The 25,768-nt window shown below is 40.6% G+C and overlaps 1 protein-coding gene across 1 annotated transcript in view; it reads left to right on the plus strand.

Moving 5' to 3' along the window:
• Positions 1-25,768, plus strand: part of dock4b (dedicator of cytokinesis 4b) — a 139,033-nt gene that overhangs the window by 42,442 nt on the left and 70,823 nt on the right. The window contains 10 exon segments of the mRNA XM_085136831.1: positions 42-97; positions 210-306; positions 886-894; positions 897-1,033; positions 4,205-4,289; positions 12,535-12,686; positions 20,787-20,868; positions 21,049-21,109; positions 21,223-21,355; positions 23,549-23,637. Coding sequence (XP_084992957.1) covers positions 42-97; positions 210-306; positions 886-894; positions 897-1,033; positions 4,205-4,289; positions 12,535-12,686; positions 20,787-20,868; positions 21,049-21,109; positions 21,223-21,355; positions 23,549-23,637 — 901 coding nt within the window.

The raw sequence follows: 25,768 nt of genomic DNA on the forward strand, positions 1-25,768 counted from the left end.
TCGGAGCATTCTCATTAACCTGTTTATCTTCTTGACTAAAGGGGATTTTTCCATCCAGCTACATCCACTTAAAGAATGCCCACGTCAAGAACAAAGGGTAATGTTACATGTCTTTCCTTTGGTTTTCTTTCCCTGTTTGTTCATATTGTGGTTTTATATTTAAGGTTACTTTATTTAATTCTCGTTCATGTGCTGATGTTTGTTTGTAGGCAATTCGAGACAGTCATCCCTGATGAAGACTCTGTCATCACAGAGATGACATCAACTCTGCGAGACTGGGGTGCCATGTGGAAGCAGCTCTATGTGGTAAGAACTCTTACACATAACCGCACGTGCACACTTTGCATTGATTTGTCGTCACTGCTGCTTAACTGAAACTGCAATTTTTGAGTTCATTTGGCCCTGGGTAATTCGGAAAGCCACAAACAGTCAAAGCTTTTTTTTTTATATGCATTCATTAGTCGGATTGGTTGTGTTTGTGGCCTATTAAACTATCTGGGGTGCTGATTAAATTGAGCTGATGAATACGTCTAGATCAAAGTGCATGCATTTGCAGCAAAAAGCAGCAGGACACTGAAGCTAATTTGCACAAATCCATTTTAAGCTCTTCTTGTCTTCTCTCTCTGGGTCGCTGTCTTCTTCTCAGTGTCGATTTGGTTCTCTAATGTGCGCTCCGTCACTTTTCATGTTTTCACTTATGTTTTTGGGTGGCAGCGTTGGCACAACTGTATATTTTGATCTCCTTATCCGTGCCTTTCCTGCTGTCATCCTCATTCTGTCTTCAGCTGATTATGAATTTTTCCTTTTATTCGTTGCCTTTGACTGCTATTCTTCTCATTTCTTTTCCACCCCCCTCTTCTTTTCTCCCCTATTCCAAACCTACAGAAAAATGAGGGGATTTGTTCCACCGGCTTTGGCACGTGATGAATGAAATCTTGGACCTGAGGAGGCAGGTGCTGGTTGGCCACCTCACTCATGACCGTTTGAGGGACGTCAAGCAGCACATCACAGCAAGATTGGATTGGGGCAACGAGTGAGTAGAATAAGGGCAGTGAAAAGGTTTACAATGTTCACATGTGGCTTTCAGACATGTTTGCAATGTTCCTTTTCAAGAACCAATAATTCATTATTTAAACTGCTTCTACCACTGATGATTTTGATTTTAGGTGATTTAAAGGGGCTTGCTATGCTCATTTCCAGCTTACCTTATTGTATCCTTATTCATCTTATAGTGGGCTTTTGCTCCCTGGGTCACTCTGTGTCTGAAACAATCCAGTTTAGCTCCTTTAGCCCTTCCTGAAACTCAGCTTTCTCCTGATTGGCTGCCTCTCACAAACAGAAGGTTTGGAGAGCAAATGGATGGGGCTTCTGACGTCCAAGAGTGAATTTTTGGTTTACAGGGTTACTTATACATATGATGACCTCATTATTTATAGCATAGGTCACATTTAATAGAAGCATCAGCAGAATTAAAGGAAAAAAGCTCCTCTCTAATAGTTCAAAGTACAAATTTCCACAGAGGGAACAGGGAGCTTATTTTATTAACTCAGCAGCCTTATCTGTGTTAAGGATGTGAAGCAAAAAAAATGGCAAGGGTTTTTTTTGGCCTAAATGAGGTTGTTGGGCATACTTTCTGATAAGGATGCCCTAATCCAATACAGATATGAGTAACTCACTGGATATATTTCAATACTGATATAAATCCAGCATCAGTGGGTGTTCTTTTTCCCATTTGTAAAATGACTAGATCCACAGTAGAAAATAATTAAGTTAAGTTTAAGCCTTAAGTTTGACATTTTGGCTGTTATCTTATCTTGAAGGTGGATGTGACCATATTTAAACTCAGCTAATGCCTGTTAGCTTGGATAGCAAAGTGCATCAATGAAGTGAGGATATTAAAGATCAAATATGACACCCATTTAAACTGGATTTAACAGGCTAAAAACTATGAACTTGCTATAAAGAATGAACAGCTGTCTCCTTGAGCCGGATTTGAACTTCTGAGGGTAGCTTAGAAGTCTACAGCGTAACCTAGGTCGTAGCCCGCATTTATGCTTGTGTTTGGTTACGTTTTAAACCGGAGTTAGAAGGGAAATTGACATCCTAACTTATGACTTAATAGGAATCCCACACCACAAACTTCCACACCAATCAAGCCGTTGCGTCGTGTTGTGTCGACCTGGCGTGTAGATATGTTTCACTGGAGGTGCACGTCAGGTTATGTGAAAGGTTACAGCGTTTCCAGCTGCATAATTATTATAATTATAATTAGCGTAATTGAGGCATTAATTACCATGTGGTCGTGTCCTGATGTTTCATATGCAATGCCATCCTGTAGTAAAAAGCACTGTTGTCACTGGCCAGTTCAGTACTGCTACTTCTGTGCCTTTCTGGCAACTTTTTTTTGCCAGTTTCTAAATAATCAATAAACAATCCCTGTTTCAATATGATAAATACAAGGATTCACAAATGTCAGCGATTCCTGAAGGGAGATGGCTGAAACTACCAAAATGGGCTGAGGGAATGTACGAAGAAGTGGAAAAGCCTGAGTGACATATCATTGAATATTTAAATGGAAATAAATAGAAATGAAAATAGATCCAAAACTGACGACAACAAAGAGTGGGGACCCAGGAAAGTAAAAGGAAGGAAGGTTAAATGAGAGGTTACAGCGTAGATTTCCTGTAAATCACCTATCAAGAGTGAAGATGATTTTTTTTTCTCTCCCTTTTTGAGCTTGCCACTGATTCTTGTGATGCCGAAAACTGTTAGTTCTCAGACTGATAGAAAAAACACTGAATTTTAACTTTAACGAGGATTGCTCTTGCAGTGGCCAATATTCTAGTACTTAATATTGTAATGAGACAGATCTGGCAAATCCAGTCAGTGCGTTCATAGTTCAGTTTGCTTGATGTTCCATCAGCACAGAAATCCTTTTTAGCAGCTGACTTGAAAAGCTTGGCACTTCTTTGAATATAATTCTTTCCAACCTCTGCTCTCGGTTGCATAACTGCAGTGCAGTATGACAGTCTTCCACAAAATAAATGAACGAGATAAATCAAACTTTATGTGGACTGTGAGGGAGAACCTGCAGAGTTTAAAGTTTTAAAGAAAGTTTTTTTGTTGTTTTGTTTTGGGTTTTTTTTTTACTGCAGGCAAGGTTGTGTAATCAGTCTAAAAAAAAACACCTCATTATACTTTGAGAATTATGAGGAGTATTTTTAGTTACTGACACACAGTAAAATCTGTGAAGCCACCATGACAAGCTGGCTCTTCCATTATAAGCAGTGCTACTCATCTAACACTTGAAGGAAACTGCATTTGGAAATAAGAGTTTCATCTCTCATTTCTTTCTCTGCTTCTTTCCTGGAGCTTCTTGCAGCTTTCTAACATCCCTCCTTCTTCCTCAGCCTCTCACTCTTCTTTTCAACTTTCCTTTCTCTTCTGCCTTTTGTTGTCACCTACCCTCCCTGTAGGCATACTCTTCACTCAGTACTCTTTCCCGCACACAGACAGCACTCTCTCCATCCTTCCTTTCACTTTGCTTTCTTCTTCCCAGCCTGTCTGTGCTGTGGGGGTGCAATAGAGAGAGAGAGAGAGGGACAAAAAAAAGAAATCCTCACAACTCGTGTCCCCCTCTCTTTCTGTCTGTCCTTTACCCTTCGCTCCCCTTCATTTCCCTGCTGTGGGCCTTCTTCAAACACACGCACATGCTTCACATCCCTCCCCAGCGATGAGCATCCCTCGCTGCTGTATGGTTGACCTGGCCTGTCTCTCTTATTGCCGAAAAGGAGACACACTCAAGTGTGCTGTTTTGGTCCACCAATACCACCGACCAGGAGGATGGGAGCATGTAAGAGTTGGTGTTTATGGTACAACAAGAATGTAGAGGAACAGGCAAGGTTAAATGATGGAGGACAGGAAAGAGGATAAAGAGGACAGTAGGCATAGCAGGGGGCTAAAGAGAGCGGATTCTTTCTTTCATCTGCTCCACAGAGGAGCTGTCAAATGCATTTAGGCGACTGACGGGTGATGTGACAGCTGTGCTTTGAGTGTTTGTGGGTCTGTTCGCTTTGTTGTTGATGCTCAGTGCAGCTATAAAGTAGCATCTTAATTATCACTCAATTGCAATCCATGTGCTGTGTTATCTGTATGTATTTTGCAGCTTCAGTGTATTAATACTCTCTGCGACTTTGTGTTTCAGACAGCTTGGCTTGGACCTGGTCCCGAGGCGAGAGTTTAGTATGGTGGACCCCGATGAAATCAGTGTCACAGAGCTTTACAGACTGGTAAGTGTCCTCACAGTTCTTCTCTGTTCTCAGATTAAGATCCCATCCAGAGTGCAGATGCGTAAAGGAGCCGGTCTCTTCTAGATTCTAGAAAGAGTACAATAAAATCTCTATATTCAACACAGCTCACAAGACACACAAGTAAAGAAAGCAATGCTCTGCTGGGAGGTTGTTGCCCTGCAGAGTGGACAGTGATACTGAATGACAGTGACATCGATGGGGAATTTGGATTGGTGGCCTTAGAGTTCCTGTGTTATTTTCCTTTTAATGTCCAGTGTATTTACAATTTAGAGCCAGTGGCTTAGGCTGGATACAGGATGTAGACGATGATACAGATCTATTTAGGGTTACTGTTGTATTGTACACAATCTATCCACTTTCTAATAGGAACTGTCATTTGATGCCAAGGGTAACTTTATACAACAGATGGCAAACAACCAAAACATGTCTGACCTCTGAATATATTGTACTTGGTTTGATCTTGCCAACCTCTAAGTGGATTTAAGGAACTGTCTATCACTGACAACATCTGTCAGCTTCTTTCTCAAAGCTGACAGATGTTGTCAGATAGATAGCAGAGGCCGTGTATGAACTAGCTGCCCGCATAATACCTTGCTACCTTGGCACAGCAGACATTATGGACCTGCTATACTCACTTCCAGTTTCATATTTTTTTTACTCTTTGACTTTACAAAATTGACACCTCAATTTTCTGTGGAACTTTTCAGTTCATTGTGTAAAAGTAGCTGCTTTCGCATCCGTGTCTTTAAGCCCCCGCTTCAAAAAAAAAAGGATGATGGGGTTCTGATTGGCTCGCCTAGCTTCCTCAAACAGAAATTGGTGCTCGTGGGTACTGCTTCTCACTTCACTTATGTGCAGTTTCTGAAAACACCAGGCTGAGAAGCAGCATATTCTACCACTCCTTGTACATGTAGATGCCAGAGTCTGAGTTTTTGGGACAGAAATTGGCAGAAAATGATGAAGATGCAGGATGATCTGTTAAAAGTACCATCTTACTGTGGGACCCAACAGTGGACTAGTGTTTCAGTCTGTGTGAACCCGTATTTGTACCTGTACAAAATACATGACGGAAATGTGCTAGAAATTGATAAAAGTACAAAACTCTTGCTGCTATGAAATACCAAAGGTAGCACAGAGAGAGTCTCATCAGGGTTGGCTGCATTACCATCTGACTATGATGCAACTGCTGGAGCTGATTATGGAGTCTCAAGCTGGTACTAAGTGGCAACATCCGGAGCTGAATAATTAAGTAAACGCTTAAGTGACAAGTCTGCAATTCCCCCAGTGGCCACTCAAGGTTTGCACCATAAGCGAGTCAGTCAGCATCGACTAGAGAGTTAAAATGGGTGATGTTACAACACTGAAATACATGTTTTTAGTCTGGTACAGAAAACAGCAATTATCTCCCTGGGTAAGTTCTTCCTTTGTAACAGCTCTACTGAAGTTTGTTTTTTTTAAACACTCTTAATAACTCCATCTCAGTACTGGAGTTAGGTTCATGTCTGCTTTGACTGAGAGGTGTCCCAACAAAGGTAGTTTGATGCTAATTGGAGTCACAGAGCTGGATCTCTCCATCATGTCTATGCTGCAGGTTATAAATGGTTGGAAGTAGAGCAACATTTCTTTGACTTTAGCACAGTTAATATGAGCATACACCACTGGGAAAGTGTATGTGTGTGAGAGAGAAGAAGGAAAGGCACAACAGGGCCATGGTCCAGTTTGAAATTGAAGAGCAGCTTATATAAAAATCTATGGCACTGATCACTAACAGTTATAGGACTGCTGTAAAGGATGCTGAAGGATTTCGCTCATAGCATTTTTTAGCTTTTTTCCACATGTTTCTCTGCATTTTTCTGAGCTGTTAACATATCCGCTTTCTCCGAGAACCTTGAACACGTCTCGGTGTGGGCTAAAGCTTTGGGATTGGAAGTCCATGCATGACCCTTAGAACCAGCATTTGGCAAAACAAATTTAGAGTAAGCTCAGCGAGTTACTGATACCACTCTCATCCTCGCATGAGGTACACTTGATGGACCGATTTTTTTTTCTTTTCCCCCCTCATCCATCTGCTTCTGTATTTCTCTCCTTCCTTTCCCTACTGTTTGCTCCCTGCCTCTCCTTCCCACTTTCTCCAAGCCCCAATCGCTGCTACCATGGCAACCACTTCTCTGCCCTCATATGGTGTGGGGGGAATTGTATCACACACACACGCACACACTCTGTGTCGGCTCTTTCTTCGCAAGGGTAATTGAAGCTCTTAATCCATCTGTTTTTTTTTTGTTGTTGTTGTTGTTGTCAAAACAAAAGCAGGAAAAGCACAAAGAAAGCTTTCTCCACCTCTATTAAACGCTGTATAAAATAAACAAGCGACTACCATTTCTCCATACTGGGTTGAGATAAAGGGGCAGGCATTCACCGCCGCCATCCACTTACGAAAATACGCAAGGAACCCTCACACCAAGATGCAATATCTCAATGAGCCCAAATTACATCAATATTTCCCCGTGAGATCTTTGTGTGTGAGAACCGCGTCTTTGTTTCTGTCGGTGCTTCTGCGGCGTGGCTTAATTAAATTGACATGGGGATTATGCGGTGTCTCTGTGTGTACTTGTGTGTGTGTTTGCCTGTGTGTGTGTGCTGAAGTGCCAGTGCAGTATTACTGTAGGAAAATGTGGCTTAACTGGTGCATTGTTTCAAGGAATTGTGTGATATCTGCTGAGTGAGAATGAAAACAAGCAACGACAGTGAATTAAAAAGAGATTTTATGTACGCTTGTAAATGCCTTAATGCTATCTCATAAACCCTTCTCATTCTATATAATGAGAAACAACACTGTAAATGTAAACATGGTATATGCATGCCAATTTAAGTCTATTTAAAAAAAGAAAGGAAAAGTAATTACAGGGTCATAGAAGGTGGTGGTATTCCTAGCAAAAATTCCAAGCTTGTGGATTTATGAGAAAAACCCCAGCTCTGTATTTTCTGATAATAAAATAATACATCTACAAGGAAAAAACCCCAAATGTAATATTCTTTTTTCCCATTTTTCCCTTGAACAAAGAAGGTACAACATCTACATATGGTAATAGTGATTATTCACAGGCAGCAGTACCTCAGGTAGTAGTTTTCCATGCTCATAATGGGCCTTTTGGGGTTGGGTAGCTGTGCCTATAAGCATTATTTGATACTTCAGTCTGTGTTACTGCACATAACAGAAATACATACATTTTCTTCTTATTGCTGGCCATTTGAAAAAGTATTCAAAAGCGTTATATCCTTGACTAAATAATTTCCTGATGATTTTCCTCTGGGGTACATTCACAGCTACTTTAGTGTGTGCCAGGAGAAACCCTGTATTAGTGACTGTCTGGAAAAGCAGCCTGAAAACATATGCTTCCCTGAAGAATTGGTGAAGAACAGCATAGTGAATCAACAATTTTCTCTTTTTGTCAGATTAGGGGAAAGAAAAACCCCTACTTTGTAATACCATACGACAAAAATGCATTAAAACTAAATATTTGTGGAGATGGAGGACCAGATTTTTATTGGACTTAAATCCTTTAAACAGACACTTGTTGAAGCATTATATTTGGTTGTAGCTTTAAAGTGAGAAAAAAAAAACCCTTTATGTCTAATTAGCTCATGCGAGTCATGTGTAGAGCAAAGGCTAATCAGCTTTAGGCTTTCCATTGTTTTCCTCTGGGACTGAGCTCAGAGCGTGAGCAGAGAAGACCCGGGTTTAGATCCCCCAGTGATGACTTCATTAACAGCGGAAGCTCACTCTGTAGTAATAGATCATAGCTCAGCTCTTTGCCCTGGACATGTGGTTATAATATTTCTTCTTATGGTTCAGCTTATCACTAAAGAGAGACAAGCCTTCATACAGATCTTTAACTTCCTGCATGACGTTAATCCTCAAATTTAAAAGAGGGATGAAAGGAGGCTTAAACATTAATGTAGAAAGGGACAGAAAGAACAGCTACAAATTTGTGGCCTCAGTTTGACCTGTCTCCTTTAGAATTTCCTTGTCGTTTGACAGTCTGTGGGGCAGTTTGGCTGGCACACACACGGTCATGTTCTCGTTCTCTGTTCAGCTACCTCTCGGCCTCTCCTTGTTGACCACACCATTGTGTGTTGCCAGTCAGGCTGCCAGCCTGTCATGTGTATGCTTTGTGTCTAGTCATGCTGAAGCTGTCACAAAACCACACACTGTTCCCGCCGGGCTGCTGGCTGAAATGACACACTGAAAATAACCTCGTAATAAAATCCCACAGTATAAATTAGGCCTTCCTCAGACCTAGTAATTTTACGTCAGAACCAGGAGTTCAGCCCTGCTGGGAGTAGTTAGTCTTGCTGTTAGATAATTCTGTTTCTCTGTTTCTTTTTGGGGATCTCACACAAAAACAAAGTGTTTTTATAGTTTTGACAGAAACTGCAAAGGTAAAAGGATTTGTAGCATGGTTTTTCAGCACATTTAAAGAACTTATTTCTTAATCTCACAATTTTTCACTTTAGCATGCAAATCATCATCTCCGCAGACAGATTTGTAAAGTTGAGCTAATCTGTCTGGCTGCAGGGAAAAACATTACAGGTCTTGTGACCTGTAATGCGAAGTGGTAGCGAAACTTGAGTGAATCTTGACACGTGGTGGCTGGAGTGACACGTTCTCTTTTTAACTTTGGTTTGTTAGCTTTTGAACTTTTTCAGTTTCATAGCCGCTTTGCTAATAGCTGAGGAGGGTGTTCTGACGGGTCAGTGTCTTCCATGCAAACTAATGGCTACTTTAGCAATCTGCTAGAAACTGAAGCAATCATGAGGAGGTTTTTGGTACAGCATCCTCTTTGTGACCAATCTCACCCCCTGTAGCAACTGCGAGCAACACACGTTTTACCCTAGCAACCAGAGTTGCCAGGAGGTCACTGACCTGTCTCTCGGCCACAGAGAACATGATTATTCGTGTGGGTGGGTGACTGAAGCCTTAAATGGAACTTCTGACTACATATGCACATAGGGTAACTAACTGTGAATGTGACAGAATCCGTTAATACCTTGAATTAAGACATGACAAGTGTGTTTTAGTTTTAGTAAGATTATTTGTTGCCTGGTACGCAGCTTCATAATTCCTTGAGCTTGAAATGTTGCTTCCGACCAGTGTTGGTCAAGTTACTTGAAAAAAGTAATCAGTAACTAATTACTGATTACTTCCCCAAAAAAAGTAATCCAGTTACTTTACTGATTACTTATTTTCAAAAGTAATTAATTACTTAGTTACTTTTTAAAAACACGATTTACAACCTGAATAGGTGATAAAGCGATAGATCTTTCAGCCCAATTCTACTTTTTCTGCATAATCCATCATCCATCCATCCATCCATTCGCTTCCGCTTCTCCTTTTCAGGGTCGCGGGGGGCGCTGAGCCTATCCCAGATGTCATAGGGCGAGAGGCGGGGTACACCCTGGACAGGTCGCCAGTCTGTCACAGGGCCAACACACAGGGACAGACAACCATTCGCGCTCACATTCACTCGCACATTCACACCTAATGGCAATTTGGATTATCCAATTAACCTATCCCCACAAGCTGTATGTCTTTGGACGGTGGGAGGAAGCCGGAGTACCCGGAGGGAACCCACACAAACACGGGGAGAACATGCAAACTCCACACAGAAAGACCCCGGCCTGATGTTGGAATTGAACTCAGGACCTTCTTGCTGTGCGGCAACAGTGCTAACCACCGTGCCACCTCCATCCATAATACAAAATGTAATCAAATGGAAAAGTCCCTTTTTAAAACTTGTTTTATTAGTTTTAATCTTTTAACTTTATGCATCAAGCAAAAATTTAATTATATGCACCATTCTCTGACTGGAAGAAATTAGTTTAATATTTAAACCTATTTTCTGCACATTCCAGCACATAAAATAATTTTTTTGTGTGTGTTACACTCACTCTTTCAAATAGATGCAAGTAAAACACAGCAGAAAATAAATAAAATCAAAGGCTAGCAGTCCTTTTGCTCTATTTTCACCTGTAAAGCAGGAGTAGGGTAGGCAGAGGTTTACCCTGGTGCAGGTGTGCCGCAGCGATCAGTGGAAGAATCTGCGAGTTTCTCTGTGAGTTTCCCATTACCTCGTAGAGCACTCGGTGCTTGCTTGGAAGTTTAGGGGTTTTTTTCACTGTAAAAATAAGTTTTCTTCCCACGCACAACGGACACTAATGTTTTTGTCACTTTTTATGGAATCAAACTCAAAGTAAGGTCAGTACTTCCACGCTTTAAATGCTGCACGCTCACATTCTCTCCCGCACTCGATATATAGTCCGTTGTTGATCTGCACACAGCTGTTGTCACGAACGTCGCACTTGCTTACGTCACTATCATGAGACATTCTCGCAAAAAATCACGGTTTTAGTAACGCAGTAACGCAGCGTTCCTACGGGAAAGCAACGGTAATCTAATTACCGTTTTTGCAATAGTAATCCCTTACTTTACTCGTTACTTGAAAAAAGTAATCGGATTACGGCCCATCTCTGCTTCCGACAAGTGCATTTCAGTCAGCTATGTTGTACAATGCAACACTATTTAAATTTGACAACCAAACCATCATTATAATCCTGTTAAATATATTATATCCACTATTAATATACTGTGTGTGTGTTGTTTTGTGGTGAAGCTTTACTACACTCAGTTCTTGCATTGTCTTTATCCGTTTCCCTTTCTTCTGTCCTGATCCCCGTCTCTTGCTCCCCTCCTTCCGATTTTTTTATGTTTTACAACAGAAGTGGATGCGAGGCCAAATTTGGCAGTGGCTCTAGTGGCCATCTGGTGCTTTGTGTATAGTTGTGTGTATATGTGTGTTGTGCGCGTGTGTATTTTTGGCTGTTGACAGCAGATCATGATGAACCTTTTATAAACAGAGCTCTAATGTGTGTACACACACCACACCATCCTGTATGAGGCCTTATTGATCTTTTTGGTACAGATTGATGTAATAGGGCAAGCAATATCATCCACCACTAAAGCACTGAGATCTGTAATTGTGCTGAACTATTTGACTTTTTATTTTTTTTAAACCTTTGTGTGAATTGCAATGTTTAAGATGTTGCTTTCTGCTTCTTTCGGTCAAAACCCCCCGATTTGGCCTCCTTAAAGATGCCTGTGCGGATGTCTTGCCCATGTTGTTGCCATTTATTGAAACAGGCAGACATGCATAGAAGCACAACATATAAGGGAAAATCCAAATTTATAGACTTTAACAAGCTTGAAAGTCAATATTTTGAATTCTCAGTCTGCTTTTGTAATTAAAGTAGTCTTCAGGTATAGTTCTCAAGATTTCTTACCTGGAGAGGACATTACAAAGTTCAAACGCCTTCCAGATGATACAGCATGGTGGAACTAAATCTGAGAGTACTTTTTTGCAATCATAATTCCATCAATTTTGACAAAAACCTAACAGCACTGGCTGAAAATCAGCCCCAAACCTTGACATAGCTTCCACTGTGTTTTACAGATGCCTGTAGAGGCTCCCTCCTGACCTTTTCTATACATATTGCCTTCTTTAAGAATGGCTTCTTGACAGCCAGCCTTCCACTGAGAAGCCAAGAGGTCATTCCTGATGAAGCTTCAGCGAACAGTAGATGAATCAACTAAAGTACCATACATCACAAGAAATGAGTGTGGTTCTTTAAAAGGAAAATGTAACGTAATGAGGGGTGGCTCAGAAGTCTTGCACATCACTCTAAATGCTCGGCAAGTGTGCTGCTTAAACACCAGTCTGAGTTGATGTATTGGCATAAAGGCTGCAACAAAGAAAGAGCCAGACAGTGCAGCTTCAACTCCCACATTTTAGCCTCTGAGCTGCCAGCCAGCAGTATTACATCTTATATTAGCCTGATGTATATCAACATCTATATCGTTCTGCTCTTCACATATATGCAAATTCAAATCAGTCCTTCTGCCTACAGTGAGAAGCCTCAGGGGAATATTACCTGTTATTGAATTCATCACTAATACAGCAGCTTCGATTTGAGAGGTTATGAGTTTTTAACCTTCTTTGAATCCACCTCTATAACTCTGTATTTCAATTGCGGCTGTTCTTGTTTCAAGTTGTTTTCTTGTTTATTTGAATTTTTCCCAGTTTGCATAATTACAGCTAAACCGTAATATATAACGGTTTCCTTTATATAGAGAAATCTGCTTGTGCTTATTTTCTTCTCTCGCCCGCAGATGGAACACCGACATCGTAAGAAGGAGACATCCACCCCTGCTAGCACCCATCATCTGTTTGTCCACGTAAAGAGTCTAATGAGCGCTAATCTGGGGGAGGAGCTGGAAGTCTTCTTTCACATTTATGATGGACGGGAGAACCGGCCACTCAGGTAGAGACTTTATAGGCAACACGCCTTTATGATTCTAATTGGGCCTTTTCAAAAATCAAATATTTTTCCATCTAGCCTGTAGTGCTGTTTGTGTAGCTAGATTGTTTTGGTACAAGTTGCCCAGTTTTGGAACAATGAAGTTCAGAGATGGTTGCATTACCTTTAATATAGTGGAACTGAATGGCACTTGTTTAGTGGCTGAACTAAGTGTAAAGGGAAAAGTGTCATTCTTACCATGACGAGATGCCCATACTAGCATCAGCATTACAGGATGTACGTCGAGCCATTAGCCAAACTGTTAGCTCATTAGCTAAACTGTTAGCTCATTAGCTAAATTTAGGTTGTTGCCTAACCACAAGTCAAAGAGACATTATTTAATTTTTATTTAATTTATTTATTTAACATTTTTTCTTTCTCTTTTTTGTTGTTTTAGCATGTTGAGAACTAGAATGCCAGTTTCATTTAACGCCACTGTATCGGTGGAAATTGGATACTTGTATATTTGAACTCAAACCAAAACTTTCTGAGTGATGTGATGAAGTGATGGTTTCCATCACTGTGACATGTTATGATTTATTTATTTTTGGTCCTTACAGTGTGTTTTTAGACCAAGCAGCTTGATTTATCAGCTTGTATGTTGTTTTCTTGGATTGTAGGCCGCAGGAAAACAGTTCCTTGCTTGTTCATAAGGTTGTATGGTTTATGGCATTAAATCCTGTGGGAGAGCGAAATGCAAATGAGCTGCTCTGTTGATTGTGAACGCCCTGTGCCAAATGGCTCCCCTTAGACTGCTCTTAATTATATTCATGAAGATTTATTAAATGAAGCAGGTTATTAAAGTGCACTTGAACACACAAAATTGGACAAGGCCATGTTATTTTATTTCTTTATTTATTTTTAGGAAAAAAATGTCCATGTGAAAGCTGGTCCTGGTGCCCTGGGAGGTTGCATGTGTTACTTGCATACATGCTTACACACCAGCAGATACCACACTGTTCTCCTGACAGGGTGTTGCCCAAATGGAAGACTGTGTTGAAACTCCCTGGTTTCAAAGTTCAAAGCGAAGAAATTTTGTTTCATGTCACAAACGAGCGAATTTGTCAGGCAAAAGAAAAGCGAGTGGGTTGAAAAATGAGCACAGCAGCACTGAAACTTCTTTTGATAAGTCGTGCTTGTGTGAGAATACTCTCCGCCCCGCAGGGTCACATCAGAGGAATTAGAATGGTGTTGATGGGACTCTTCTTTTAAAAAAAAATTATTACTCTCTATTATTATCCAGTAGCCCTACTTCAGTTTCTATTGTAATCCAATTTATGATTCATCCATATTGCTGGCAACTTTCTTTAAACTTTACATGAAAATAGCTGCGGTTTCCACCGTTCCTGAAGAATTATAGCACAAAAGAAGGAAGGCGCTATCTTTTCTTTTTTACAAGTTTGCCATTTTGTTTGGTTGCAATGATGTTATTAATCTGAGAGAAAAATAGGGCTATAACTGTCATAGAGTTACAGCTCGTGGTACACCCTGGACAGGTCATCAGTCTGTCACAGGCTGGGATGCTGAGTAAACCATTGAAACTTTGAACTGAAAGATGATGTTGTGTTTGTATAGAGAATACACATTTTCAACTAGTTTCTAGGAGCAACAAAAGGATGGACAAATTAAATTCTTAAAAAAAAAATACTGGCTGAAACTTTGATTCATAATAACTGGGCAAGGGCAAACCAAGCTTGCATCAGTTCAGTATCCAGAGAGTATCCAGAGAAATCGGTGTGCAAGGGACAAGGCCAAAACCCAATATCAGATCAGAGTTTGTAGTGGAATGGGCTCGGGAAGAGCCATTGTCTGAAAGCCATTGTCAGTGAACACAGTTTGTCACTGCATCCACAAAAGCGAGTCAAAATAAAAAAAATAAAATAAACAAGACCCATGAAACTGACCACCTTCTGTGGACTTGTCTCAAAGGAAAAGTGAAAACCTGTGATGTGGTCTGACCAGTGGGCTAAACAGCTGTAATGTCATGTGGTTTGTTATCAGCACACACTTTTAAAGTCAACAACTTTAGCAAGATGAGGGGGGATTTAACAAAGTGACGCGTGCATCTGTGAAGGCAACATTAATGCTGAAAAACACATACATGTTTTGGAGCAGTGTATATGCTCCAGTTGGCATGTTTTTCAGGGATAAACCCTTGCTTATTTCAGTAAGATAATGCTAAGACACGTTCTGCACTTGTGTATTACAACAGAAGGTAAATGTCTCTGTGTGCTAAAGTGGGCTGCCTGCAGTCCAGACATGTTACTCACTGAAAGCATAAGGACCATTACTACCAAGAAATGTTCCTCAAATGAATATGGAAGAACACATTCTTGTTCTCCTCTTTCCAGGTTGCTGGACATCAAAATTCACTATTGCAAAATATAAGCTTTGATACTGGTTAACATGTTAAGCTTACATGTGAAAGATCCCTGGTTCGATTCCCCCTCAGGGTTTCACAAGGTAGCGCATTCCTAGTGCTGGATAAATGTGAGGGTTGGTTCAGGAAGGGTCCAGCTTAAAATCTGTATCTAGGTAAAATATAGCTTTAAATTAATTTTACTTTACTACCGCTTGTATTTCTTAAAATTTTAGTGTCCCTGTAAGATATATGGCTTAGTAATAATTAAGGTTTTTTTTTTCCAGAGTGAAAGTGGGTACTTTTTTGTCGTGAAGTGGGTAATTAGTCTTCAGCGCCATCGTATCATGTTCCACTTGAAGCCCTTTTGTTCTTTCTTTTAAACTGTCACTCTTTTTATGTCATCATTTTTTCCCTCTTTTCTTTCAGTCTTCTTGCTTTTTTGAAAGATTGAGTGCCTTAGCTGAGCATGAGTAATTACACTCACTAAGCTTAAATATATATTTGAAGTGGATTAAAAATCCATTTTCTGGAGTAGAGTAAAGTCCACTTCAGTAATGCTGAAATTATATACTTAACAGCAGCTTCGGAATTCATGATGCATCACAAATGAAATGTGAATTTATCCAAACACAATTCAGCAAGAGAGAACACAGACAAAGCTATATTTTTCTCATAACCACTTATGTTGTTGCCTAAATCAACAATTTGGGTTTTCTTGCAATTTTGAGGGATAAAGGCAGTCAGAGGCTTCAACCACAGTGCCTTTATGCTTCTAATTTTCTGCGTCTGCAAGTGCGTTTGCTTGCATCAGTTGTCTTTTAGGAAAATCTCGCAGTGGCAGCTCGCCAACGTGTCTCTCACTGTCTGGTCACATGCATAAACAGAGACGCACTCATTTACACAATCTGGCTGGCAGAGAGCCATTTTGCTGCTTCCCTCTGTGCTGGTGGTTTATCTGTGTGTGTGCGCACGCGAGACCAGATGGGGGGTCTGACCCGTTGTCTCAATACCGCGCCAACACCATCATCCCCTGTGCACCATGGCAGCTTCTTTGTGTTCAGTACAGACTCCTTGTCAGGCTTTCCAGAAGGACACACACACACACACACACTGCTGTACTGCGCTCATGGCCCATGCTGTGGGTTCTGATGCTGTTCGACACCAAGATCGCACATCACAAACCGACTTACACGCTCATATTTCCCTCCTCAGAGGTTTAATTTTACTTCTTGCAAAGGTCCTTGACTTGTGTGGATATTGAACCGTTCGATACAGTGCTTTCGGTTCGGTACGCATATGTATCGAACAATACAAAATTTTTAATTTATTTTATCAACTTTTCTTCTGACGATGCTGTCTCTGTTGAGCGCTCAGTGGATCTGCGCTCGACAGTGCAGCCTAGGCGGAGTAGTCGAACGCAGATTCACTGAGCGCAGGGCAAGCTAGCGAGACAGAAGTTAAGCTTGTTGCAACATGGCAAATTGAACCTCCCCCACCCTCATTCAGATGTGGCGTTTGGAACTATTTTGGTTTTCATGTGACGTGTGACCCTGAAGGTAAGCGCGTCATGGACTAAAGTAAAACAGTATGTTGGATGTGCCAGGCAATGCTCAATTACATTGGTGGGAACTAGTGCGTTAGCGCAGTTAGCTCGTTAACGTGTTGGCCGTCCAGCCCCACGCACAGGGCAATCCGCGGTAGCTCGTTAACAGAGATTTGCCGTGTTGTGGCGTTAACGTCATTTCAGATTAACGCTGACAGCACTAGTGGGAACACAACGAATATGACTGCACATTTACTCCAACATCCTCCTAGTGCAAAGACAAGTGGAAGAAGACAAAAACAACAAGCACGCATGCTACAAACTTTACCTGAGTCATTTAGACAGCCGTTAGCACATGATTCTCCTTATGGGGACCTGATATGTTTAATATGCTGCTGAGAATATAGCCCAGAAGAAGCATATAGTATAGCTTTTATTTTGGAAAGAGCCATTTCTCTGTAATAAACTCTCTTTTCCAAAGATGAGTGATTCCTCAATCAGATATTAATTTTTGTTATTACTTTGTTGTTTCAGCAACATTAAATTTAAAAACTGTACTTTTGAGTTAAAATATATATTTATAATTTTAATAAATGACAAATTAAAAAGGCATGAACATTTTTTTTGTATCGAAAAAATATCAAACCGTGACACCAAAGTATCGAACCGAACCGTGAATTTTGTGTATCGTTGCACCCCTAATACATATATATATATATATATATATAAAAATTCCCCGCTCGCCCCTGTGGGCGGTTAATCCTTCAAGCTTGGGTCCTCTACCAGAGGCCTGGGAGCTTGAGGGTCCTGTGCAGTATCTTAGCTGTTCCTAGGACTGCGCTCTTCTGGACAGAGATCTCCGTTGTTGTTCCCGGCCTGAGACAATGTTAGCAGAACAAAATTTATTAAATCAGCTCAGCTGAAAACATCCGACACTGGACACACTTAGCTTGACAAAGCTACCCCCTAATTCAGAGCAAGCTGGTGGCTCAGTTGCTGTAAAAATAGGGCCAATTCTAACTTGTGGTGATTAAATGGTTGCCCAGAGCTTGAGGATGTTGCACACTTACAACCACTTTTGATTACAAAGCAGTTGCAAAGGTCAGCTGATCGGAGGCAGCCTTTCTGTAAGCAGTCATCTGGACCTGGACTGATTGCAATCACTCTCAAAGAGATTCCTCTCTAATTTAGAACTGACAGATCGCCAACATGTTGCCATCAGTCTGAATCAGTCTTTGTGAATGAGCATGAGGGGACTTGACTCAGCTGGCCGGTTGTACTCTGGTTATATTCCTATAGAACAGGATGTTGTTGAATGCAAATGTAATGTAAAAGCAACAGATATGTGATTTTTAGATTTCACACAGTTATTTGCGGCAACAATTAATTGCCTGAAACAGACTGCATGCAACTGCCAAGTTGACTTCATTTAATCGCAGACTGATATCAGACTGACTCTGTCTTATGTCAACATTTATGGCAGGTTTTAGGGACAGTGCTGGTATGATCAAGTGAGATAGGTTTATCCTTTTGGATAAAACCTATACTGACAAAGTTTAATCCGCGATAAATCACAATTTATGTCATTCCGGCACGTCGCAAAATGCTAAAAATCGCAATAATATTATTTGCTCTTGAGTGTTCTCTATGCGCCCTTTCATGATCTCTCAGCGCCACTGGCTATTCAGTGTTTAGATTACTTAAGGTCTAAGCTTTCCTCTTCTGCTTTGTTGTGGGCCTTTTTAGACGTATATTTTGATGTATTTATTTATTTAGTACCAACTTACAAGGTGGTGACAGTTCATTTATTTAGCAGTTAACACCTCAGTTGGAACACCCCCCTGCCCCTCCAGCCGTCCGCTCATTGGAAGAGCGCACAGCTCCTTATGCCATCATCGATATTAGGAGGGGGAACAGCAAGAGCCCAGAGGGGCGGGAAATCGGCCATTTACGTTATGTTAATGCGAGTGGTGATAGAGGGAGATAAGGTCCCACTGGGGGATGTTGGTCCCCTCGGCTCGGGCGATCAACACGCTGCAGCTGCGAGGCTGTGAGCTGGTGGCGAGGGAAGGGTGTTGAAAAGAAGGGAGACCTTGTTTGAGTCTGTGTTTGCAGGAGTAGCTGTTAATTGGCATTTGGGGTTTCAACAATAGAGCACTAATTAGGAAAAGCGGGCGCAAAGTCTCATGTCTAATGCATAGGAATCTGTCTCCATATGGCCGGATAAATGGCCTGGAAAGTTACAGAGGGCAGCTAATGAGGAACAACTGCATTCAAATCAAATTGGGCCTCAACTGGTTCCTTCCAGTATGGCTGAGAAAAGGAAAACTTTACTGAAGGAATACATTTATAAAAAATCATAAGCATTTGTATAATTAATAATCAGAAGCCTAATTAACTCAAACAAGAGCACCCACTGCCCTACATATACAAAACACAGAATTACAGTAAGAGAAGCTGCCTCTTATTTACATCACTGCAGAGCCCAAACAATTTTGAGCTTGTAGCAGGAGCTTTTAATACCTCTGACAGTTACAAAACATCCCAATCGATCGTATTTGTATGCACTGCGGTCAAGCTATATGTGATCTTTTGTGGTGTGTTCTGCTCTCGTTTGAATGAGCCTACTGTAGCGTGCTCTGCTAGCCGTGCCAATGACTTGGCTCATTGTCAGGCGTGGGTGCATTACAAGGTTTTCTCTCTGCTTATCGGAGGACTGTGAAAGTCACCTAACTGGATTAGCCCTCAGCTCGCCTGCCAGGATGAGAGGGGCCCAGTAGGATGCCTCCGCTGCCTCTTTTACACAGTGTATGCGAGATATAAAGGACAAAGTACAAAGAGAACGAAAAGGCGATCAGTGTCTGTCCTTTCTGTCTTTTTGCGCGACATTCACTTAATTTCCCGCCTGAACAGAAACGGGCGTGAGGGGCATTTGAGGCAAGACTCGGAGACGGTTCATTCCAGATTATGAGGCAATTTTTTGGTTATGCAGAGTTCGTGTTCCACTGTGAGCGTTATCTCACGGATTCCTTGAGGGGATTTCTTCAGCTTTGGCCCAAGGCTTCGCTCTGATTAAAAGTTGAAATGATTAGATGTTGGGAAAGTTTGATTTAATCATGAATGCCGTATAAATGTCCATAGACATAAGGTCACCAAGAAACATTTGACCGCAGAAAAGTTCGTTCTTGAGTTTGAGTTTGAGTATGTGGCCAGATGTAATGAAATTCCCTGTGGGTGTTCCCAAGACTTGGCAGTGATGAGAATTCCGTGAAAGGTCGTAGTGACCTTCAAATTTCACTTTTTTTTACCTCTTAGTTCTTGGCTGTATGCCAGATTTCAACATCATCCATCTATCTATCAGGTTATGGGAGCAGACTAGCAGAGCTGCCCTCTCCCAAGCCCACTTAGAGGTGTTGTCTCGCCAACATATCCTGGGCCATGACCTGGACTCCTCACCTATAAGGCACATAGGAGGCATTCTGCTCAGGCGTCCCAACCACATCAACTGGTTCCTTTCAATAGGTCTCTACGCTGAGCCCTGTACAAAAGACTGAGCTCCTCACCACAAATGCACATAAGAGATAAGGGCATTGCAGGAGTCTTATAACCTGAAATAGTATAAATTCTAAAGTTTTCTTTTTCTCTCTTGGTCCTCAGCACATCCCTGTGACAGCCAGAAGTTTTATGCCATCTAGTCTGGCAGTTATGATTGAGTTATGATTTTTTTGATGAAAGCCTAGTAACTGTCTTTAAATGTGTCAGAGATAATCCATAATATGCAGCAAAGCGCTTTCATTCAGCCACATGTGAATGTTCTTGTTAGATATTTTACAGGCATTCTGTTTTGGGGATTTTCTTCAGCATCTTTCTCCTAAACCTCTATCCCTCTGCCTCTGAACCCTTTCTGCCTGTTTTTCTTTTCCCTTTTCCCGCCTCATATTCTGTTTCACGCAGCTTCAGTGTGAAGTTTGAACTTTGAAGTGATTTCTCCAGTGCCCACTGTTCTGCACTTGACATTTTTTTGACATAGTGTCTAATCTTTATTCTGTTCCTGTTAGCAAAAACGTGGATGCTGTTGTTTACTGTGCCACTCAGCCATCACTCCTGACCACATTTATCTCTGTGTGTGTTCCCTGTCTCTGTCTGTCCACTTGTACAGTGAAAGGTTCTTTGTAAGGCTGAATAAGAGCGGGCTGCCCAAGTCACCAGAGAAGACAGAAAGACAATGCACGCTATTTGTGGTGAGTAGTTAACACAGAATTTTGTTAAAAAAGATTTACTGGGAGCAATTTAAGGCTATATAAAGCTAACTTAACTCGTGCACTGTTATGCTGAAAAATAAAAGCAGTGTCAGTGCTCTTCAGCTTGTTCACAGTAATTGGATCGGACGCTTAAATATGTTTTCCTGCATCGTTTGTCAGGATTTGGGAAGCAGTGATCTACGAAAAGATGTCTACATCGTTGTGCACATCATAAGAATAGGTAGGAGTTGTGATGTTTCTTTTTTATTCTCCTGAGTACTACTCACGTTCTTAAAAATCTCTCTTTCATTTTCATACTGTTCTTACCGTGGATACCTTTGTGTGTCTGTGCAGGGAGGATGGGAGCAGGAGAGAAGAAGAACCAGTGCAACGTACAGTACAGGCGGCCGTTTGGCTGTGCTGTTGTCAGCATTGCCGATCTACTTACTGCTGACTCTAAGGATGACCACCTGCTAAAGGTTTATACGTAAGTGACTGTAAAGAACTATTATTTAGGAATTCTTCTTTCTTCTAAACGCTGAACCAGTGCTAAAGTTTTGTTCAGCATGATGTGTCGTTTCCTTATTCGTTTTCTTTCCAAAACTTTTTTGTTTTTGGAAAGCAGAAGTGATCACATATGCAGGTGAGGATGGAGTGCTAATTTCTCACTTACTGCTCACAAGACTGGTTAGCAAGCTACATGTATAGACTGAATGGATGCATTGCACAGACACCACCACATGGCTGCTAATTAGTGCTAGCATATAATTAAATAACACGAGCATTTCAGTCACAGGAAAAACTGGAACAGAGTACTTCTGGAACTAACTTTAGTTAAAACAGCAGGATATGTAGTCTGTCAGATAACTGCCTAAAATATCTCCAAAAGAATAACACTACACATAATACTACATAGAGGGTTCAGACTTCCAGTTAAGTGAACTGAATTTAGTGTTTGTTAGAGAGGCTTTCTGAGGGGCTTCCAAAGTTTTTCTTTGGACATTGGCTGCTTTTTCATATTTTTAGTCCAGTCCTTGTACCTAACCATTTTCAGAGCAAAGTTTCTTTTTGTATGTTAATCTACATAATACTTACCTGTGAATCATTCAGGCATTAAAAACAAACAAACAAACAAACACTTGATTCAAGTGATGAATCAGTGTATTGTCTATGCATAGAAGACACATTTAGCAAATTTTAAATTAGATCGTTATTCACTGTTACTTTAAAAGAAAAAAAAGAAACACAAAATTCCTCCCATTTCTTTAATTAAATCAAAAAATTCTGATGACACAATTTGAAAAGCATAAAAAGGTATTTTTGCTCCAACAAGTTGATTACCTAAGAGCTATTAGTTGAAGGTTTTGCATGATATGCACCGTGTCCTCAAAAAATCTATGGAAACTGGACAAGTGTAGGACAAAATAAAGAGTGGCAGGGCTGAAAATCAATCTATAGCAGATTGAGTGTGCGCTTTCAGATTGAAAGCGCACACTTAAAACACGTGAGAACAAAAACCCATAAAGCCTTCCAAGAAGACAGAGAAAAGATTCATTTTTTTATGTCTGAGTTTAGATTGCATATTTGTCTTATTTTATTTAACTATGACTGTACTTGAGAGTATTCATACACCTTTGGATTTAAGAAAATATTTTCTTTAAAAAATATTGTGTAGTTTTCTGTGCGTGGGTTGTTTTTTTGTTTTTCTTCCTTTTTTCCTTTTTTTTTCTCTTTCTTTTTTCTGTTTTATTGTTATCATCCGAATTTTAATGGCCTAATTTGTTTTGATATATGTCTTTATATCGGTTGGTACTTGCTGTATTGGGCCTGATATGTCAAATTACATGTGTAAAGCTTTATAAATAAAGAGGGGGGAAAAAATTATGTAATATGGGACATAAATGCAAAAAGGGAAACGTATTCAAGTAATCTTTTAGGTAAGTAGTAGTCTGAGTACACGAACATTAATCTTGACCAACAAAATTATGCACCTTTCCTTTTACACTTTAGATGACTGCAGTCAAGTCTATGTGATTCTCTCAGGGATGAAAAGGCATCTGTTGACACAGTAGTTTGACCTAAATTATAGCAGCATCAGAGTAACCGGCCAAATGTACTTTGCTCACAAGAACATGCAGCCACTTTCTTCACACCTGAGGCAACAACAGGTTTTAGTTGGACTAGCATGAAAGTTGTGACCTAATTGTTTTGTGAGTTGAGTCCAGAAAAGACGTCATTGAAAAGCTGATTTTTTTTTCTGTCATGCCACCGTTAAATGTTAAATACACTCAACAAAAAGCAGCTTTTGGTCACATGTCACATATACAGTGAATTTCAAGAAAGTGGTTGGTCAGTGTAACAGAAACTCAGCTGCTTTTCAAGGGTAAAAACACTTGTTACTTCAAACATTGTGGCTTGGATGGGAAGAGCAGTGACGATGCTTTCAATTTCCAACAGCAAGCTTTTTCTACAGAGTGGGTTCATGGAGTTTCAAAGAGGTGTGCCTTTTTCACAAATGAAGAATTAATGCAAAAAATGCTTCTTGTTATATGAAGTGTAGGATTCAGCAGTTTTGGCTTTGCTCGGCCTAAGCACCATCAATCCTGACTCACTTTCAAGGACTTTTTCTGGAGCGTTTGTGCAAATCTGCAGTAATTTTCTTTTTGTGTGTGTGTCCCAGGTGTAACACTGAGAGCGAATGGTCCCAGATCCATGAGAACATCATCAAAAAGGCCAATTCTAGGTACAACTTGTCTGGATCCAACACTGGTGAGAACCCCATTTGCTTAACTCATTGCTTTTAATTTCTCACACCTACACAATCATGTAGGTGGTTTAAGCCATCAAACAACGGGGGTGGGAGGGGTTTGGCACTGCATGTGAAGTTCATCATGTTCCGATGACAAAATGAGCAGCGCAGTTGCACATCTTGCCGTGTATTACTCAGTTTCCGGTTATTCTCAGTAGCTATCATGTGGGAGTTAAGTTCTTTTCTGTGGGAGTCTTTACATTTCTGTGTCTGCAGGGAATCTATGTGTTCACATAGTTTGTATTAATAGCTCAAATTTCATCATGCTGATCAGCAGCATCAGCGGTCTCCCATAGCAACAAGTTGGTGGAGAATGAGAATGTTGAGTCTTTCAAAAACATGATCGCTCTGCAATGAGATCAATACTTTGGTGGACTCTAGATTAATACTGATGCAGTCATTAAGGTGCTAGTTACATTTTGCTTGACGAAGAAACTTGTTGAATGATTACAGTGAGGGGAGCGTGAAAAGGGGTGCAAACTGTGAAGCAAGAGGGCATAAGCACAAATTAAACAGAGCTGGCTAATCTGCAGCTGCTTGCATCAGCGTGTACAAACAGCTCTCGGCAGTCACGGACCGCTCATCAGAAGTTTCCGTTATGTAGCCGAGAAGCTCCAGGAGGCCGCTACTTTCTCAGTGAAAATAAACACTATGCGTGTTTCCATCTCCTAACGCCTGCTTATACGTTATATATGGAAATATGGAAACGAGATCCGATCTGCTGAGTCAGCACCCCATTCCACCTGCCCTCGGATAACCAATAATTGCTCGAGGTGAGAATAATCCCGTACAGGCGAGAAGAGGATGCTGTGACACAAAATCACTTAACACCTTCTGCATGATCCGAGCCATGTTTTTATTTAATTTTATTTATTTTTTAACACCAACAACAAAAGTTGTCCGTCTAAAATGAGTACTGTTTAATTTCTCTTGAAGCATAAACTAGAGAGCTAGTACAAAAATATGAATATTGAGCAAGCATTTCATTCTTCTAGCTACTTACTACGGCTTTCTAATCTCATATTGATCTCTATAACAGCTTTTATTTTCTACTCACTACTTCTGCTTCTCCTGACTGGTCATATTATCATAGATAACTCCCAGCCACGCACAGAGATCAGATTTAATAACAGATTATGCGCACTGATAATGTTCTGTATTGTTGCTGTTCAACTTCCACAACCTTTTGGCAGTTATCACTGCAGATGCGGCACAAGCTTCTTGATGCCTGCTGGATAAATGTGACATTTTCATCTTTACGTTTTGCTTTTTTCTGTAATCAGAGGCAATTATTCGCACTCATTGGTAAACACATTGTTACTGGCAGAAGACAGCGTGTTGCCTGACTTTGCAGCGTTCTCTCAAAACATATCCGTCATGTAAGTGTTTGCGCGAGGCTTTCTTTTGACAGCAATATGCAAAGCACACAGACGCACTCAGACAAGCACGTGCAAGTGAATGATTTTAGAGTTCAGTCGCCTGTTTTGGCTGCAGTGCAAAGTTTATCACAAATCCTTGAGTATTAGCTGTTGAATTGCTGTCAGATGAAGACACTGATGGAGCTGTGCGGCTGATTAGCCTCAGTGTTTTTTCTTTCAAAGGGTATTAGAGGAGGGCTGCAGGGTTTTTTTTTTCTTTTTTTTTTTATGCTGGCATGCATAATTAAAGTCTGTTTGTTCCAAAATTACATTTCTGCCACTTAACTCACTGTGACATTGATCTTATGAAACAGAAGAGGGGAAAAAAACCCTTTAATCACAACATAGAGGTAATAATTTAAGTATTAAAGTATTAAAGATAATGAGCTCTGGATATTAAGTGTCATTTATTAATTTACTTTGCTTAGATGGTGCTCTTTTTAACTACTATCTCTGTAATTGCATGTCTTTCACTCACACACCTGCCCTTAAGACTAATGGCTCTGGTGACAGGTTTTAACAGCAGTTAAAAAGATATACCTAATAAAGTAGCCAGCGAGTGTATACTTAGTATATTAATGTGTGGAGCAACAACTTTGAATGTAACACAACATATTCCAGGAAGCAGTCCAGTTGCAGTGATTTCTTTCTTTCTGGGCTCCTTCTACATTCA

The sequence above is a fragment of the Neolamprologus multifasciatus genome, chromosome 17 (assembly GCF_963576455.1).
Source record: "Neolamprologus multifasciatus chromosome 17, fNeoMul1.2, whole genome shotgun sequence".
Taxonomy (NCBI): Eukaryota; Metazoa; Chordata; class Actinopteri; order Cichliformes; family Cichlidae; genus Neolamprologus; species Neolamprologus multifasciatus.